At 46.2% G+C, this 17,744-nt stretch overlaps 1 protein-coding gene across 1 annotated transcript in view; it reads right to left on the bottom strand.

The window, feature by feature from the left end:
• The window catches only part of LOC141054910 (uncharacterized), a 108,346-nt gene that overhangs the window by 68,744 nt on the left and 21,858 nt on the right, over positions 1-17,744 (bottom strand). Inside the window, 1 exon segment of the mRNA XM_073551812.1 lies at positions 2,538-2,552. Within this exon segment, the coding sequence (XP_073407913.1) occupies positions 2,538-2,552 (15 nt within the window).

The following is a 17,744-nucleotide window of genomic DNA, read 5'->3' as shown; positions in this document are numbered from 1 at the left end:
TCACTATGCTCCGCTCTATAGGCCTCAAGGACACAGCCCTCTTCTGGTTCTCCTCCTACCTCTCTGACTACTCCTTCACTGTATTTTTTGCCGGCTCCTCTTCCTCTCCTCGTCCCCTTACTATCGGGGTCCCGCAGAGCTCAGTCCTTGGCCCCCTACTCTTCTCTCTATACACTGCCCCATTGGACAAACAATCAGCAGATTTGGGTTCCAGTATCATCTGTATGCTGATGAAACCCAATTATACACTTCTTCCCCTGACATCACCCCTACCCTAATTCAAAATACCAAGGATTGTCTGTCGGCTGTCTCTAACATCATGTCCTCCCTCTATCTGAAACTAAATCTCTCCAAAACTGAACTTCTTGTGTTTCTCCCCTCTTCCAACCTCACTCTACCTAGCATCGAAATAAACCTGGAGGGTTCAACCATAATAACTCCCAAGCAGCATGCCCGCTGTCTTGGGGTCATAGTCCTCTTCCTCTCTGAAGAGACAATTTGCATAATTAGCATATTTCCCAGAGGAGCATTGCGGCTATAAGTCTCCTCACCTCAACATGCTTAGCATGTCATTCTCCATAAGGAGAAATGATACTACTTGGATATCGGTCAGACGCCTCTCTGACAGCCAAACCAGATCTCCCACTTTGCACCGACGAGGGGCAGTACCCCGAAACACAGTGTCTGCAAATGGAGATTCTGTCTTGGCTTTTATCCTAAGTCATGTAAGAAGGCTCGTTAAAGGGTCAACATTGACTTTTAGGATTGCTACCTCCAATAGGTGGCACTAGAGTTCTAGTCCTCTTCCTCTCTGAAGAGACAATTTGCACAAGGGGTCATATTCGACACCCAACTTTCCTTTACTCCCTATATCCGATCACTCAGTCGCTCTTGTCACCTGCATCTTAAAAACATCTCCAGAATCCGACCTTTTCTCACCTTTGAAACTGCTAAGACTCTTACTGTCGCTCTTATTCATTCTCGTCTGGACTACTGCAACTCCCTTCTGATCGGTCTCCCTCTCACCAAACGTTCTCCTCTCCAATCCATCTTGAATGCGGCAGCCAGGGTCATATTTCTGTCCAGCCGCATAACCGATGCCTCCATCTTGTGCCAGTCATTACACTGGCTACCTATTCGCTACAGGGTCCAGTATAATCTCATCTCTCTCACCCACAAAGCTCTCCACTGTTCTGCACCGCCTTATATCTCCTCTCTCATCTCTGTATATCGCCCTACACGTGCCCTCCGTTCTACAAATGACCTAAGACTAACATCCCCCGTAATCCGAACCTCGCACCTCCGTCTCCAAGACTTCTCTCGTGCTGCTCCAGCTCTCTGGAATGCACTCCCCCAGACGATCAGACTGATACCTAGCCCCGACCTATTCAAGCGCGCTTTGAAAACCCATCTCTTCAAACAAGCCTACCACATCAACTACTCAGTAAACTAACTTTGCCCTGTTCCCTCCCTCCAAATATTATTCTGAATCTGCACCCTACTATTCATCTGTCTCCACACTCTCCATGCACACGATAACTGCACTTGATACTTGACTATTGCACTTAAACACACGGGCTGATGACCGGATCATGCAGCTTTATATGAAAATCCCTATTTATTATAATTGCCAGACCTGAATTAACAAGTGCTTCTCACCTACTGTGCCCCCCCCATCTCCTTGTAGATTGTAAGCTTGTGAGCAGGGACCTCACTCCTAATGTCACTGTTTAAATTGTCTTAACTTGTATTGAATTTATTGTCTGTACATGTCCCCGCTTAATTGTAAAGTGCTGCGGAATATGTTTGCGCTATATAAATAAAAATTATTATTATTATTTTTATTACTTTGGTATTCCCATCCTCCACTCCCTTGTGCATTTCTCTGTTTGTGTGAGTATATTTGTTTGTTTGGTGTTTTCCTTTACCCTTGTTCGTATTACCATGTTACTCTTGTTATTGTATTATGGTACACTACTACCCCCACCCAGGGAAGAGGGGAGAAGGGCACAGACCGAGGGCGGGTACAGGAGCTAAGGCTAGGTACGTGGCCCCAGTGTCTTCACAGTAATCCGGGGAACAGGGTGAGCTAGGACGCCCCCTATGTTTAGGGACAGGGAAGGAGTCTCTGGTCCAGGGACAACCGACAACAGAGTCGTGACAGGTGGCACAGATTAGACAGCAAATAGACAGTTCTTAAAGGAACCAGTCATTTACCCCTTTAATGTACCACCATTGCCATTCACTCTCATAGCAAGCTTCCTATTATGTCCTTAATGTAGAAAAGTGTCCATGCAAATAAAAATGGAATATTAATATTTCAGTACCATATACAAATGAGATTGACTAATCACAAAGGTGACCCTACATCCAGGAGCAGTCCAGCTCCAGCCACTGTAATCATGTCCTCAGTATGCCTAAGGGCAGGATAGGAAACCTTAGCACTGGAGGCACATTAACCCCTTCAGGATTAAGCCACTTTGCACATTATGTAAGTAAATGGCCAAGCCTCATTTTACCATTCTGACCACTGTCACTTTATGTGGCAATAACTCTGGAGCTTCCATACATCACACCAATTCTAAGACTGTTTTTTTGTGACATATTGTACTTCATATTAGTGGTAAATTTTGGTCATTATTAATTGCGTTTATTTATAAAAATATCAAAAATTTGACAAAAAATTTGAGTATTTGCAGTTTTCAAACTTTTACTTTTTTGTTCCCTTAATCCAGATAGTTATACCACCAAAAATAGTTAAGAAATAACATTTTCCACATGTCTACTTTACATCAGCATCATTTATAAAACATACCGTATATGCTTGTGTAAAAGTCAACCCTCGTATAAGCCGAGCCACCTAATTTGGCCACGAAAAACTGGGAAAACGTATTGACGCGAGTATAAGCCAGGTATGCATTGTCCCCTCATCCCTTTCCTTGTATGCATTGTCGCCTCATGCCTATCTTTGTATGCATGGCTCCTTATCCCCGTCTTTGTCTGCTTGGCTCCTCATCCCTGCCTTGGTATGCATGGCTCCCCATTGAAGTCCGTGTCTGCATGGCTCCTCATCCCTGTCCTGGTATTGCATGGTTCCTCATCCCTATCATTGTATGCATGGTACCCCATGAGAAAAGCAAAAAAAAATCCTACTTACCTTCCCTGTGTGCCCCTGCTGCATCCTGTTCCGGTTTCCAGCAGCTCCTGCGGCCAAGCGAGCACGTGTTCCCACTCATGAAGGTAATGAATGTTTACCTTGCTCCACTCACTCAGGACACGTGATTGCTTTTTTTTATAGTTGCTGGAAGCCGGCAGCTGCAACTGTGCGTGCGATAAGAGAAATGAATATGTATAGCTAGCGCAGTAAATATTAATTTCTCTTCACAGCAGCTGTCTTTCCCCTCTGCAAATTCCTCCACTGGCTCTCAATTCCCCAACGAATCCAGTTCAAACTACTAACCTACAAAGCCATCCACAACCTGTCCCCTCTATATCTCTGAACTAATCTCCCAATATCTTCCCTCACGTAGTCTTCGATCCTCCCAAGACCTACTCTCCTCCACACTTTTGGTTCCTCACACAACCGCCTCCAAGATTTGTCCTGAATATCCCCCATCCTTTGGAATTCCATGCCTCAACACGTCTGATTATCCACCACCCTCGAATCCTTCAAATGGAACCTGAAAACCCATCTTTTCAGGAAAGCTTACAGCCTGCAATAACCATTCTGCTGCCTCACCACTGCCCGAGCTGCCGCCTCATCACCACCAGAGCTGCTGCCTCATCACCACCAGAGCTGCTGAACCCCCGACTTTTGTGAATTCTCTTAATCTGACTTCGGGACTCCCTCTGGTGGTTACTGTGGGTAGTGGAGTTGGCCGGGTTGATGAAAGTCTGCCACCTGATGATGATGATTGGAGGTCAGGGGTTACTGATTGGGAGCATATAGGTGAGCAGGCTTCCATCAATGGCTGCTGGTGATTTGTTTTTCTCTCTGCATTTTGAGGCCTGCTGTCTTCTGCCTGATCCTGCATTTTTCAGTTAAGTGATTCTTTTGCTAATCCTTTGCATCTGATCTGGTTTTGCCTTTTTCTGCTTTGCTTTGAGGATTCAGCGTGCTCCCTGCTGGGACAGCGCTGGACCCCGCTCCATATGTTACAGCTTGTGTCAGTTTGTTCAGTCCCCTGTTATATTGGTCTCTTTTGCTTTGCTACCAGTTCACACCAGAATGCTGATATAGTGGGGGAGAAGTAGTGAGACCTCAGTGTTTTTTGTACATCAGACGTGTTGGATTTTTTAGGGTTTTTGCGTGATTGCAGACAGTGTCTTTCCTGTCCTATCCTGTCTAGACAGTTTGGACCCCATCATTTGCTCAGTCTATTTTCTGCCTGTGTTTGTGTTTTCATCTTGTCTCACTGACAATATATGTTTGGGGGCTGTCTATTCCTTTGGGGCTCTACTCTGGGGCAGTTTAGATTTTACCTTTCTTGCTCTAGGCTTAGTTAGCTCTGTGGCTGTGCCGAGGCATCTAGGGCATCGTAGGTATGCTCCATGGCTACTGCTAGTTGTGTCGTTAGGATTAGCGGGTCTGCAATCCACTCAGTTACCAACCTTTCTGGTTTCCTGGTGGCCTAGCCTATTCCTGCTATCCTCCTCGGTGACCAGTTCATAACAGAATCACCAGCCTAAACTGTAAACTCTAGGGTACTCAAAAGAAGGAAAGAATTGTAAAAAAAAAAAAAAAAAGTGTCAGAATTTTTTATAAATTTTTTCCTCTTTTTCTCTGGGGCCGTAGGATTTTTTCTTTCATGGAGACTAAGCAATTGTCCGATCATGTTGAGCAGCTCGCTGCTGAAGTGCTGGGAATTTTTGCCTATCACGCTCAATCATCTGCTGTAGAACCAAAGATTCCTACTCCTGATGTGTTTTCGGGGGATCGGTCAAAATTTTTGAATTTTAAGAATAATAATAATTATTAATATTTATTTATATAGCGCCATTGATTCCATGGTGCTGTACAAGAGAAGGGGTTTCATACAAATTACAGATATCACTTACAGTAAACAAACTAACAATCACAGACTGATATAGAGGGGAGAGAGGACCCAGCCCTTTCGGGCTTACATTCTACAGGATGGTGGGGAAGGAGACAGTAGGTTGGGGGGTTGCAGCAGCTCCAGTGATGGTGAGGCGGTAGCTCCAGTAGTGGTGAGGGGGCAGCGGGTATCATTGCAGGCTGTAGGCTTTCCTGAACAGATGGGTTTTCAGGTTCCGTCTGAAGGATCCGAGTGTGGTTGATAGCCGGACGTGTTGGGGCAAAGAATTCCAGAGGGTGGGGGCTATTCGGGAGAAGTCTTGGAGGTGGTTGGGTGAGGAGCGAATAAGTGTGGAGGAGAGAAGGAGGTCTTGGGAGGACCGGAGATTACGTGAGGGAAGGTATCGGGAGATTAGATCAGAGACATATGGGGGAGACAGGTTATAGATAGCCTTGTAGGTCAGTATTAGTCATTTGAATTGGATACACTGAGGGAATGGAAGCCAGTGAAGTGATTTGCAGAGGGGAGAAGCGGAGGAGTAGAGAGGAGAGAGATGAATTAGTCAGGTAGCAGAGTTAAAGATGGACTGGAGAGGTGCGAGGGTGTTAACAGGGAGGCCACAGAAAAGGATGTTGCAGTAGTTGAGACGGGAGATGATGAGGGCATGCACAAGTATTTTAGTAGAGTGAGGGTTGAGGAAGGGACGGATTCTGGAAATATTTTTAAGCTGGAGGCGGCAGGAGGTGGAGAGAGCTTGGATGTGCGGTTTGAAGGACAGGGCAGAGTCAAGGGTTTCTCCGAGGCAGCGGACCTCCGGTACTGGGGAAAGCATGATGTCGTCAATTGTTAGAGTTAGGTCAGGTAAGGAGCATCTGTGAAATGGGGGAAAGATGATCAGTTCAGATTTGTCCACATTCAGTTTGAGGAAGCGGGAGGAGAAGAAGGAGGATATGGCTGATAGACAATCTGGGATTCTGGACAGCAGAGAGGTGACGTCTGAGCCAGAGAGGTAGATCTGAGTGTCATCGGCATAAAGATGGTACTGGAATCCGTGGGACTTTATGAGTTGCCCCAGACCAAGTATATAGATTGAGATGAGTAGGGGTCCTAGAACAGAGCCTTGGGGGACTCCAACAGAGAGAGGGTGGGATGAGGAGGTAGTGTGGGAGTGGGAGACGCTGAATGTGTGGTTGGAGAGGTATGAGGAGATCCAGGATAGGGCAAGGTCTTTGATGCCAAAGGAAGAGAGGATCTGCAGTAGGAGGCAGTGGTCAACTGTGTCGAAGGCAGAGGACAGGTCTTGTAGGAGGAGTATAGAGTATTGTCCGTTTGCTTTGGCTGTAAGTAGGTCGTTAGTAATTTTGGTCAGGTCTGTCTCAGTGGAGTGATGGGGCGGAAACCAGATTGTAGATTGTCAAAGAGCAGGTTAGATGAGAGATGGGAGGAAAGTTCAGCGTGGACGTGCTGCCCCAGGAGTTTGGAAGCGAATGTGAGCAGCGATATTGGGCGATAGCTGGACATAGCGGTTGGGTCGAGGGTTGGCTTTTTGAGGATAGGCATGATTGTAGCATGTTTGAAAGCAGAAGGGAAGGTACAGGAAGTTAGTGATAGGTTGAAGAGGTGGGTTAAAGATGGGATAAGAGTGGTGGCGAGGTTCAGGAGGAGGTGGGATGGGGTCAAGTGCACAAGTGGTGAGGTGTGATTTGGAGAGAAGATGAGCAAGCTCCCCTTCAGTGATGTTGGATAAGGAGGTTATGGGGTTTGGGCATTGGTCTGGTATACAAAAGGGTTGTGGTGGTTGAATAATAAAGACTTGCCGTGTTTGGTCTATCTTGTTTTTGAAGTGCATGGCGAAGTCCTCAGCAGAGATAAGGGAAGTTGGATGGGGCATTGGTGGGTGGAGGAGGGAGTTAAAAGTATTGAACAACTGTTTGGGGTTGTGGAATAAGGAAGATACAAGGGACGTAAAGTAGGCCTGTTTAGCAGAGGTGAGAACTGATTTGAATGCGATTGTTGCTTGTTTGAATGCAGTGAAGTCGTCTTGGGAATGCGTTTTCTTCCAGCGCCGTTCAGCAATTCTGGATGCTTGCAGAAGTTTTTTAGTGGTGTTATTGTGCCAGGGTTATCTATTGATTCGTCGAACTCTGTTATGCATGACAGGAGCGACCGAGTCGATGGCTGATGCAAGAGTGGCATTGTAGAAATTAGTGGCAGTGTCTGTGTCGTGGATTGAAGATATGGAGGACAGTGGTAGGATAGTCAGAGAGCATTCGAGAGTCTAGATGTGCAAGGTTTCTGCGGGGGTGCGCGTGTTTCTGGACATGGGTGACAGGTGAGGACAGGGATGAGAAAGTGAGTAGATGGTGGTCAGATAGAGGGAGAGGGGAGGTTGTGAAGTTAGAAAGAGAGCAGAGGCGGGTGAAGACAAGGTCTAATGTGTGTCCGTCTGTGTGGGTGGCTGAGGAGGACCACTGAGTAAGTCCAAAGGAAGAAGTGAGCGACAGAAGTTTTGCGGCTGCTGACTGTTGGGTGTCAATGGGGATGTTGAAGTCACCCATGATGATGGTGCGAATGTCAGCAGAGAGAAGGTGGAGGAGCCAGGTGGAGAATTGGTCAATAAAGGCAGTGGTGAGGCCTGGCGGTCGGTGTATGACAGCCACTTGGAGGTTAGAGGGAGAGTAGATGCGGACAGAGTGGACTTCAAAAGAGGGGAGGATAAGGGAGGGTAGAGGTGGGATTGGGTTGAAGGTGCAGTTGGAAGAAAGGAGAAGGCCCACTCCTCCACCATGTCTGTTGCCAGGGCGAGGAGTGTGGGTGAAGTGGAGGCCGCCATAGCATACCGCAGCAGGGGAGGCGGTGTTGGAGGGTGTCAGCCATGTTTCAGTGAGGCCAAGGAAGAAAAAATTGCGAGAGGTAAAGAGGTCGTGAATCACATGGAGTTTATTGCAGATGGAGCGGGCATTCCAGAGTGATACAGAGAGAGGGAGCAGGGTGGTGGGCGTCAAATGCACGGGTTTGAGGTTGGAAAGATTTTGGGTGCTTTTTTTGGATTGGGAGTGATAGAAGGGGGTAATAATGGGAGGTGTGAGCTGTGGGGGTCCAGGATTGGGAAATATGTCGCCAGCAGTGAGGAGAAGCAGAGAGAGGCAGAGCAGGTGAGAGGAGTGTGGGAGACGTGTTTTGTGTGTTATTAGGAGCGATCTGAAGTTGAGGAGCAGGTCAGCGGAGGCGGTCAGATGGGGGGGCAAGAGGGAAGGAGAGATTATTACTTAGTTAGAGGGTGCTGGGGTCTGTGGATAGCGAAGGAGAGTCAGGCGTAATGGAGGCAAAACCATTAGACCATATTTCAGCATGGTAAGAGTAAGTGTGGAGCTGACAGAAAGAAATGTGGTATTTTAAACAGAGTTTTGACGTACCTTCTGATCAATTCTGGCTCATTTCTGGCATATTTCAATATTTATCCTTATAATGGCATCCTTGCAATGGCAGACCAGGGTCTAGGCAGACCAATCTCTAAGAATTTATAATTGCTCAAATGCACATCAAACAGGCCCAGGTGTGATCAGGAGGGAGGAGCAGCAAGGAGACTGGTTACACACACAGGAGGGGATTAATTAGAAGTAAACAAAAAAACAGGAGGGCAGATATATCATTGATAGCAGATAGATACAGGAGTGATTGGGGTTCAGGAGAGATGGGTGCTGAAGGGATTGCAGCCAGGGGACATACCTCAGGATGAAGCAGATTGATTGTCAGATTGATACCAATAGTGAAGCATAGTGACAACAACAATGAAGCATCTATAGCAGGGAGTTGTAAACTATTTCTTGCTTTGAAACCTAACTCATCGGGGAGCTTGGTGCAGCAGGTTAAAATTGCCATCTCCCTGCTGCGCGGCGATCCCCAGGATTGGGCTTTTTCTCTGACACCTGGAGATCCTATTCTGGCTAATGTGGACACGTTTTTTCAAGCCCTGGGGTTGTTGTATGATGAACCTAATGCTATTGATCAAGCTGGCTTATTGCCATTTAACCAGGGTCAGGATGCTGCAGAGTTATATTGTCAAAGATTCCGAACGTGGGCGGTCCTAACTAAATGGAATGACGATGCCCTTGCATCTTTCGGAAAGGTCTGGCAGAAACCGTAAAAGATGTTATGGTGGGATTTCCTGTCCCCTCTTGTCTTAACGACTCTGTCATTAGCCATTCAAATTGATCGACGTTTACGTGAACGTAAAACTGCACGAGAGGCGGTGCTGCCTTTCAAACAAACATCTGAACCCATGCAATATGATAGGGTTTTGTCTAGGGCGCAACGTCAAGATTTTAGAAGGCGTAATAAGTTATGCTTCTTTTGTGGGGACGCCTCTCATAATATTTCTGTCTGTCCTAAATGATAAAAACGTTTTGCTCACTCATTCGTGGTGGGTAGTGTACAGCCTAAGTTTCTTTTGGCGATTACCTTGATCTGATACTTGTCTACAATTTCTGCTAAGGCTTTTGTTGATTCAGGAGCAATTTTGAATTTGAAGGATTTTGACTTTGCCAAACATTGTGGTTTTCCCATGGTGCCCCTGCGGACCCCTATTCCTTTGAGGGGTATTGATGCTACTCCTTTGGCAGAGAATAAACCCCAGTTTTGGACCCAGGTGATAATGCGGATCGCCCCAGACCACCAAGAGAATTGTAAATTTTTGGTGCTGCACAATTTACATGATATTATTGTACTGGGTTTTCCTTGGTTGCAAACCTGTTGTGAATTCCCTTGCTCAGACTTCTGAGCCGAAGCTCCCCCTGCTCCCTCTGGTGGTTACTGGGAGTAATGGAGCTGACCAGGTTGATGGAGGTTTCCCACCTGCCGACGATAATTGGGAACCTGGGATTACTGGCTGGGAGCATGTAATTGAGCAGGCTGCCCTTGGTAGTTGCTGGTGATTTTCTCCTTGTACATTTGGAATTCTTCTGTCTCCTGCCTGATCTGCATGGTTCAGTCAAGTGATTCTTTTGCTAATTCTTTGCATCTAATTTGGTTTTGCCTTTTTTTTGCTTTCTGCTTTGTTGCTAGGGTTCAGCATACTCTCTGCTGGGGGCAGCGCTGGGCCCCGCTCATGTTACACACCGCCTCCAGCAGGGCGAATTTATATGACACGCGTGACCCTGGATACACCACCTCCAGCAGGCGAATTTCAGTAGTACACGTATGTCTGGATACACCACCTCCAGTAAGGCGAATTTAAACAATAAAGGGGAACACCAGGGAAACAATTACAATGGTGGCCCTGCGGTAGTGAACGGGGACGTGGAGACCTCCTGCACTCCCCTGAGTCAGTGTCTCTACACTCCTAACGTTCCCTAGGCCAGTTCCGCACCGGGCGCCGATCAATATACCTAAAAACCCTGACTCGCCTTGCACAAGTCCCTTACTAGTGAAGTGGACGGTGCGGAAACTAATCCCACCACTGCACTAAACACACATTGAGGAAAGTGACAAAACAGGGAAACACCACTTAGCTTTGCTCTGTTTCTAATGCTCCCAGCAACAGAGTCCAACGCCTGAGTGCATCTTTTCCTCCGACCTGGTGCAACACCTGAGGGCACCTTTTCCTCTGACCGGGTCCAATACCTGAGTGCCTCCTTGGAGCCACAGAGTCCAGCACCTAAGTGCAGCTGTCTAGCAACAGAGTCCAGCACCTGAGTGTAGCTTTCCAGCAACCGAGTCCAGCATCTGAGTGTAGCTTTCAGCAACCGAGTCCAGCCTCTGAGTGTGGCTTTACACCATAGCTGCCACTCCACCAAGCTTTGCAAGAACTCCTCACTGACACCATAGCTACCACTCCACCAAGCTATGCAAGCACTCCTCGCTGACACCATAGCTGCCACTCCAGGACTCTGACTGAGCTGCCCTGGACTCTCCATCAGCTCCATCCTCCACCACGGCTTGGTTGCAACTGAGAAATATCACCAACCGTGAGTGAGCACAATTGACACACCTTTATTGAGCAATCACATTTGTTTTATAATCACGTGCACTAAACCAAAGTAACCAGAGTGCAATGACCCTAACGGCCACCGGGGGCAAAACTAGAACTGAAACCACCACAGTGCAATGACCCTAATGGCCACCGGGGGCAAAACCAACTCCGAGCACACAGCTCAAGGAAAAAAAAGGGTTACTTGTACATCTATCTGTCAGATCCCACTTGGATCATGACAGCTGCGCGACGATCCCCAGGATTGGGCTTTTTCTTTGATACCTGGAGATCCTATTCTGGCTAATGTAGATGCGTTTTTTCAGGTCCTGGGGTTGTTGTATGATGAACCTAATGCTATTGATCAAGATGAGAAAACCATATTGGCATTGAACCAGGGTCAGGATGCTGCGGAGTTATATTGACAGACGTTCCGAAAGTGGGCGGTCCTAACTAAATGGAATGACGATGCCCTAGCAGCTCTCTTTCGGAAAGGTCTGCCAGAAACTGTAAAAGATGTTATGGTGGGATTTCATGTCCCCTCTGGTCTTAACGACTCCATGTCATTAGCCATTCAAATTGATCGACGTTTATGTGAACGTAAAAGTACGCAAGAGGCGGTGCTGCCTTTTGAACAAACTTCTGAACCCATGCAATGTGATAGGGTTTTGTCTAGGGCGCAACGTCAAGAGTTGAGAAGGCGTAATAAGTTATGCTTCTTTTGTGGGGACGCCTCTCATGTTATTTCTGTCAGCCCTAAACGAGAAAAAAGTTTTGCTCACTCATTTGCAGTGGGCAGTGTATAGCCTAAGTTCCTGTTGGCAGTTACCTTGATCTGCTCCTTGTCTACATTTTCTGCTAAGGCCTTTGTTGATTCAGGAGCAGCCTTGAATCTGAAAGATCTTGACTTTGCCAAACATTGTGGTTTCCCCATGGTCCCCCTGCGGACCCCTATTCCCTCTTGAGGGGTATTGATGATACCCCTTTGGCGGAGAATAAACCCCAGCTTTGGACCCAGGTAATAATGCGGGTCACCCCGGACCATCAAGAGAATTGTAAATTTTTGGTGTTGCACAATTTTCATGATATTATTGTACTGAGTTTTCCTTGGTTGCAAACCCATAATCCTGTTCTGCTTTGGAAATCTGTGTCTGTGGTGAGTTGGGATTGTCAATGTGTTCTTAGTGACACTCCTGTTTTCTCCACCTCTCTCCAGTCTCAAGATGTTCCTGACTATTTGGCTGATCTTTCTGATGTATTTAGTGAGAGTAAGTCCGCGTCTTTGCCTCCTCACAGGAGTTACGACTGCGCAATTGAGTTAATGCCCGGGTGTAAATTTCCCAAGGGTCGGCTTTTCAACTTATCGGTACCTTAACATGATGCTATGCAATCTTATATCAAGGAGTCGTTGGAGAAGGGTCATATCAGACCATCCTCTTCACCTTTAGGTGCTGTTTTTATTTTTGTGGCCAAGAAAAACGGCTCATTAAGGCCATGTATTGACTATCGTTCCCTTAACAAAATCACTGTTAAATATCAGTACCCGTTACCCCTGATTTCTGATTTATTTTCCAGAGTTGAAAGTGCTTGTTGGTTTACCAAACTTGACCTCAAGGGGGCGTATAATCTTATTCGCATCAAGCACGGGGATGAATGGAAGATGGCGTTTAATACTCCGGAGGGACATTTTGAGTACCTGGTGATGCGTTTTGGGCTCACTAATGCCCCTTCTGTCTTCCAATCTATTATGAACGATATTTTCCGGGACGTTGTGGATAAGTTTTTGATCATTTATCTGGATGATATTTTGATCTTTTCCAGTGATTGGGATTCTCATGTGGAACATGTCCGGACTGTGTTCCGGATTTTGAGGGGAAATACTCTGTATGTTAATTGATCGAAATATCTCTTTGGTGTACAGAGGATTTTGTTTTTGGTATTCATTTTGTCCCCGTCTGCTATTGAAATGGACCCGGCCAAGGTACAGGCCATTTATGATTGGTTCAGCCCACTTCTCTGAAGGCTTGCCAGAAGTTTTTAGGTTTTGCTAATTTCTACTGTAAATTTATAAGTAATTTTTCTGGTATTGTTAAACGACTGACGGATTTGACCAAAAAGGGCGCTGATGTGGTGAATTTGTCTCCAGAGGCTGTCTCGGCATTTCAGGAGCTTAAGCGGAGATTCACTTCTGCTCCGGTTCTACGGCAACCTGATGTTTCACTCCCATTTCAGGTGGAAATAGATGCTTCTGAGATTGGTGCAGGATCCGGTAACCTCTAAGATGAATCCCTGTGCCTTCTTTTCTCGAAAATTTTCCCCATCTGAACGTAATTATGAAGTGGGGAATTGGGAATTGTTGGCCATGAAGTGGGCATTTGAAGAGTGGAGACATTGGTTGGAGGCAGCTAGACATCAAGTTGTGGTCCTCACCGACCAAAAGAATTTGATTTATCTTGAAATGGCCAGGCGCTTGAATCCTAGACAGGCTAGGTGGACCATGTTTTTCACGCGTTTTAATTTTGTGGTCTCCTTTCTTCCGGGCACTAAGAATGTTAAAGGCGGACGCCCTTTCTAGGAGTTTCTTTGCGGATTCTCTTGATGTGACTGAACCTACTACCATTCTAAATGAGGGTGTAGTTCTTTCCACCATCTCTCCTGATTTGAGACGTGCCCTGGAGGAATTTCAGGAGGACAAATCTGAACGATGCCCTATGGGAAAATTGTATGTCCCTGACCAGTGGAGGAGAAGAGTAATGTCTGAAATTCTTTTCTCCGTGCTAGCTGGTCATCCAGGTATTTTTGGTACCAGAGATTTGGTGAGTCGGTCTTTTTGGTGGCCTGCCTTATCTCGGGATGTTAGGAATTTTGTGCAGTCCTGTGGGACTTGTTCTCAGTCCAAGCCCTGTTCTCATTCTAGTGGTTTGTTGATGCCCCTGCCGGTGCCCAGGTGGCCATGGACTCATATCTCAATGGATTTTATTTCTGATCTCACTGTCTCTCAGAGAATGACTGTTATCTGGGTGATCTGTGATAGATTTTCTAAGATGGTCCATCTTGTACCACTCCCAAAACTGCCATCTTCTTCCGAGTTGGTGCCCTTGTTTTTACAACAGGTGGTTCCTGAGAAAATTGTGTTGGACAGAGGAGTCCAGTTTGCTTCCAGATTTTGGAGAGCTTTTTGTTCCAAACTGGGAATTCAGTCATCTTTCTCCTCTGCGTTTCATCCTCAGACCAATGGGCAGACAGAGAACAAACCAGACTTTGGAATCCTATTTGAGATGTTTCATATCTGCTGATCAAGATGACTGGGTCTCATTTTTACCCTTGGCCGAATTCGCACTAAATAGGGCTAGTTCTACCACTTTGTGGATTGTGTGGTAAAGTGAATGCAACAGATTTGGGACCAAAAAGTGGATAAGTTGTCCCACTCTCAGAACAAGGCCCAACGGTTTTCCAACCGGCATAGGACCATTGGTCCCCGGTTTAAAGTGGGTGATATGGTTTGGTTGTCCTCAAAAAATATTCCTATGAAGGTTGTGTCTCCAAAATTCAAGCCAAGTTTCATTGGACCTTATAAGATTTTGGAAATCCTTAACTCCATTTCTTTCCGTTAGGCTCTTGCAGTTATGTTTAAGATTCATAACGTTTTTATAAATCTTTGTTGAAAAGGTTTGTGGAGCCAGTAGTTCCCATGTCGGCACCCCCTGACCCTGTACTGGTTAAGGGTAATTTGGAGTATGAGGTAGAGAAGATATTGGATTCTCGTCTGGCTAGATGGAGACTTCAGTACTTGGTCAAGTGGAAAGGTTATGGCCAGGAGGAAAATTCTTGGGTCTCTGCTTCTGACATTCATGCCAAGAGATTGGCTTGTGCTTTTCACCGGGCCCATCCTGATCGGCCTGGTGGCGTGGATGAGGTTTCGGTGACCCCTCCTCAGGGGGGTTACTGTTGTGAATTCTCTTAATCTGACTTCTGAGTCGAGGCTCCCTCTGATGGTTACTGTGGGTAGTGGAGCTGGCCGGGTTGATGAAAGTCTGCCACCTGACGATGATGATTGGAGGTCAGGGGTTACTGATTGGGAGCATATAGGTGAGCAGGCTTCCCTCAATGGCTGCTGGTGATTTGTTGTTCTCTCTGCATTTTGAGGCCTGCTGTCTTCTGCCTGATCCTGCATTTTTCAGTTAAACGATTCTTTTGCTAATCCTTTGCATCTGATCTGGGTTTTGCCTTTTTCTGCTTTCTGCTTTGTTTTGAGGGTTCAGCGTGTTCCCTGCTGGGGCAGCGCTGGACCCCACTCCATATGTTACAGCTTGTGTCAGTTTGTTCAGTCCCGTTATATTTATCTCTTTTGTTTTGCTACCAGTTCACACCAGAATGCTGATACAGTGGGGGAGAGGTCGTGAGACCTCAGTGTTTTTTGTACATCAGACGTGTTGGATTTTTTAGGGTTTTTGCGTGATTGCAGACAGTGTCTTTCCTGTCCTATCCTGTCTACACATTTTGGGCCCCATCATTTGCTCAGTCTATTTTCTGCCTGCGTTTGTGCCTCATCTTGTCTCACCGACAATATATGTTTGGGGGCTGTCTATTCCTTTGGGGTTCTACTCCGGGGCAGTTTAGAGTTCACCTTTCTTGCTTTAGGCTTAGTTAGTTCTCCGGCTGTGCCGAGGCATCTAGTGCATCGTAGATACGCTCCACGGCTACTGCTAGTTGTGTCATTTGGATTAGGGGTCTGCCATCCGCTCAGTTACCAACCTTTCTGGTTTCCTGGTGGCCTACCCTATTCCTGCCATCCTCCTGGGTGACCAGTTCATAACACCCGACTTTTTGTCTCTTCCACACTATCCCGTAGAATGCAAGTCCGCAAGGACAGGGTCCTCTCACCTCTGTACCGGTCTGTCATTGTAAATTTGTTTACTGTTAACGATGTCTATAACTTTATATGTAACCCCCCTTCTCATGTACAGCACCATGGAATTAATGGCGCTATGTAAATAATAATAATAATTAAATGTGGATGGGTCTTGTAGCATGATAATGATCCCAAGCAGACCACCAGGGCAACGAAGAAGTGGCTTCATAAGAAGCATATGAAAGTCCTGGAGTGGCCTTGCCAGTCTCCAGATCTCAACCCCATAGAAAAACTTTGGAGAGATTTGAACGTCCGTGCTGCCCAGCGACAGGCCCAAAACATCAGTGCTCTAGAGGAGATCTGGAGGAATGGGCCAACCTTGTGAAGACTAACAAAAAATGTTTGACCTCTGTCATTGCCAACAAAGGATACAGTTGTGGCCAAAAGTATTGACACCCCTGCAATTCTGTCAGATAATACTCAGTTTCTTCCTGAAAATGATTGCAAACACAAATTCTTTGGTATTATTATCTTCATTGTCTTAAATGAAAAAACGAAAAGAATTGTCCTAAAGCCAAATTGGATATAATTCCACACCAAACATAAAGAGGGTGGACAAAAGTATTGGCACTGTTCAAAAAATCATGTGATGCTTCTCTAATTTGTGTAATTAACAGCACCTGTAACACCTAACAGGTGTTGGCAATAACTAAATCACACTTGCAGCCAGTTGACATGGATTAAAGTTGACTCAACCTCTGTCCTGTGTCCTTGTGTGTACCACATTGAGCATGGAGAAAAGAAGGAAGACTGAAGAACTGTCTGAGGACTTGAGAAACCAAATTGTGAGGAAGCATGAGCAATCTCAAGGCTACAAGTCCATCTCCAAAGACCTGAATGTTCCTGTGTCTACCATGCACAGTGTCATCAAGAAGTTTAAAGCCCATGGCACTGTGGCTAACCTCCCTAGATGTGGACGGAAAAGAAAAATTGACAAGAGATATCAATGCAAGATTGTGCGGATGTTGGATAAAGAACCTCGTCTAACATCCAAACAAGTTCAAACTGCCCTGCAGTCCGAGGGTACAACAGTGTCAACCCGTACTATCCGTCGGCGTCTGAATGAAAAGGGACTATATGGTAGGAGACCCAGGAAGACCCCAGCCAGGCTGGAGTTTGCCAAAACTTACCTGAAAAAGCCTAAAACATTTTGGAAGAATGTTCTCTGGTCAGATGAGACAAAAGTAGAGCTTTTGGGGCAAAGGCATCAACATAGAGTTTACAGGAGAAAAAAAGGCATTCAAAGAAAAGAACACGGTCCCTACAGTCAAACATGGCGGAGGTTCCCTGATGTTTTGGGGTTGCTTTGCTGCCTCTGGCACTGGACTGCTTGACCGTGTGCATGGCATTATGAAGTCTGAAGACTACCAACAAATTTTGCAGCATAATGTAGGGCCCAGTGTGAGAAAGCTGGGTCTCCCTCAGAGGTCATGGGTCTTCCAGCAGGACAATGACCCAAAACACACTTCAAAAAGCACTAGAAAATGGTTTGAGAGAAAGCACTGGAGACTTCTAAGGTGGCCAGCAATGAGTCCAGACCTGAATCCCATAGAACACCTGTGGAGAGATTTAAAAATGGCAGTTTGGAGAAGGCACCCTTCAAATATCAGGGACCTGGAGCAGTTTGCCAAAGAATGGTCTAAAATTCCAGCAGAGCATTGTAAGAAACTCATTGATGGTTACCGGAAGCGGTTGGTCGCAGTTATTTTGGCTAAAGGTTGTGCAACCAAGTATTAAGCTGAGGGTGCCAATACTTTTGTCTGGCCCATTTTTGGAGTTTTGTGTGAAATGATCAATGTTTTGCTTTTTGCTTCATCCTCTTTTGTGT

This window comes from Dendrobates tinctorius, unplaced genomic scaffold (assembly GCF_039654945.1).
Source record: "Dendrobates tinctorius isolate UK_male_01 unplaced genomic scaffold, ASM3965494v1 ptg000180l, whole genome shotgun sequence".
Taxonomy (NCBI): domain Eukaryota; kingdom Metazoa; phylum Chordata; class Amphibia; order Anura; family Dendrobatidae; genus Dendrobates; species Dendrobates tinctorius.
The sequence above is the reverse complement of the archived record's forward strand: the minus strand, read 5'-3'. Positions and strand labels throughout refer to the sequence as shown.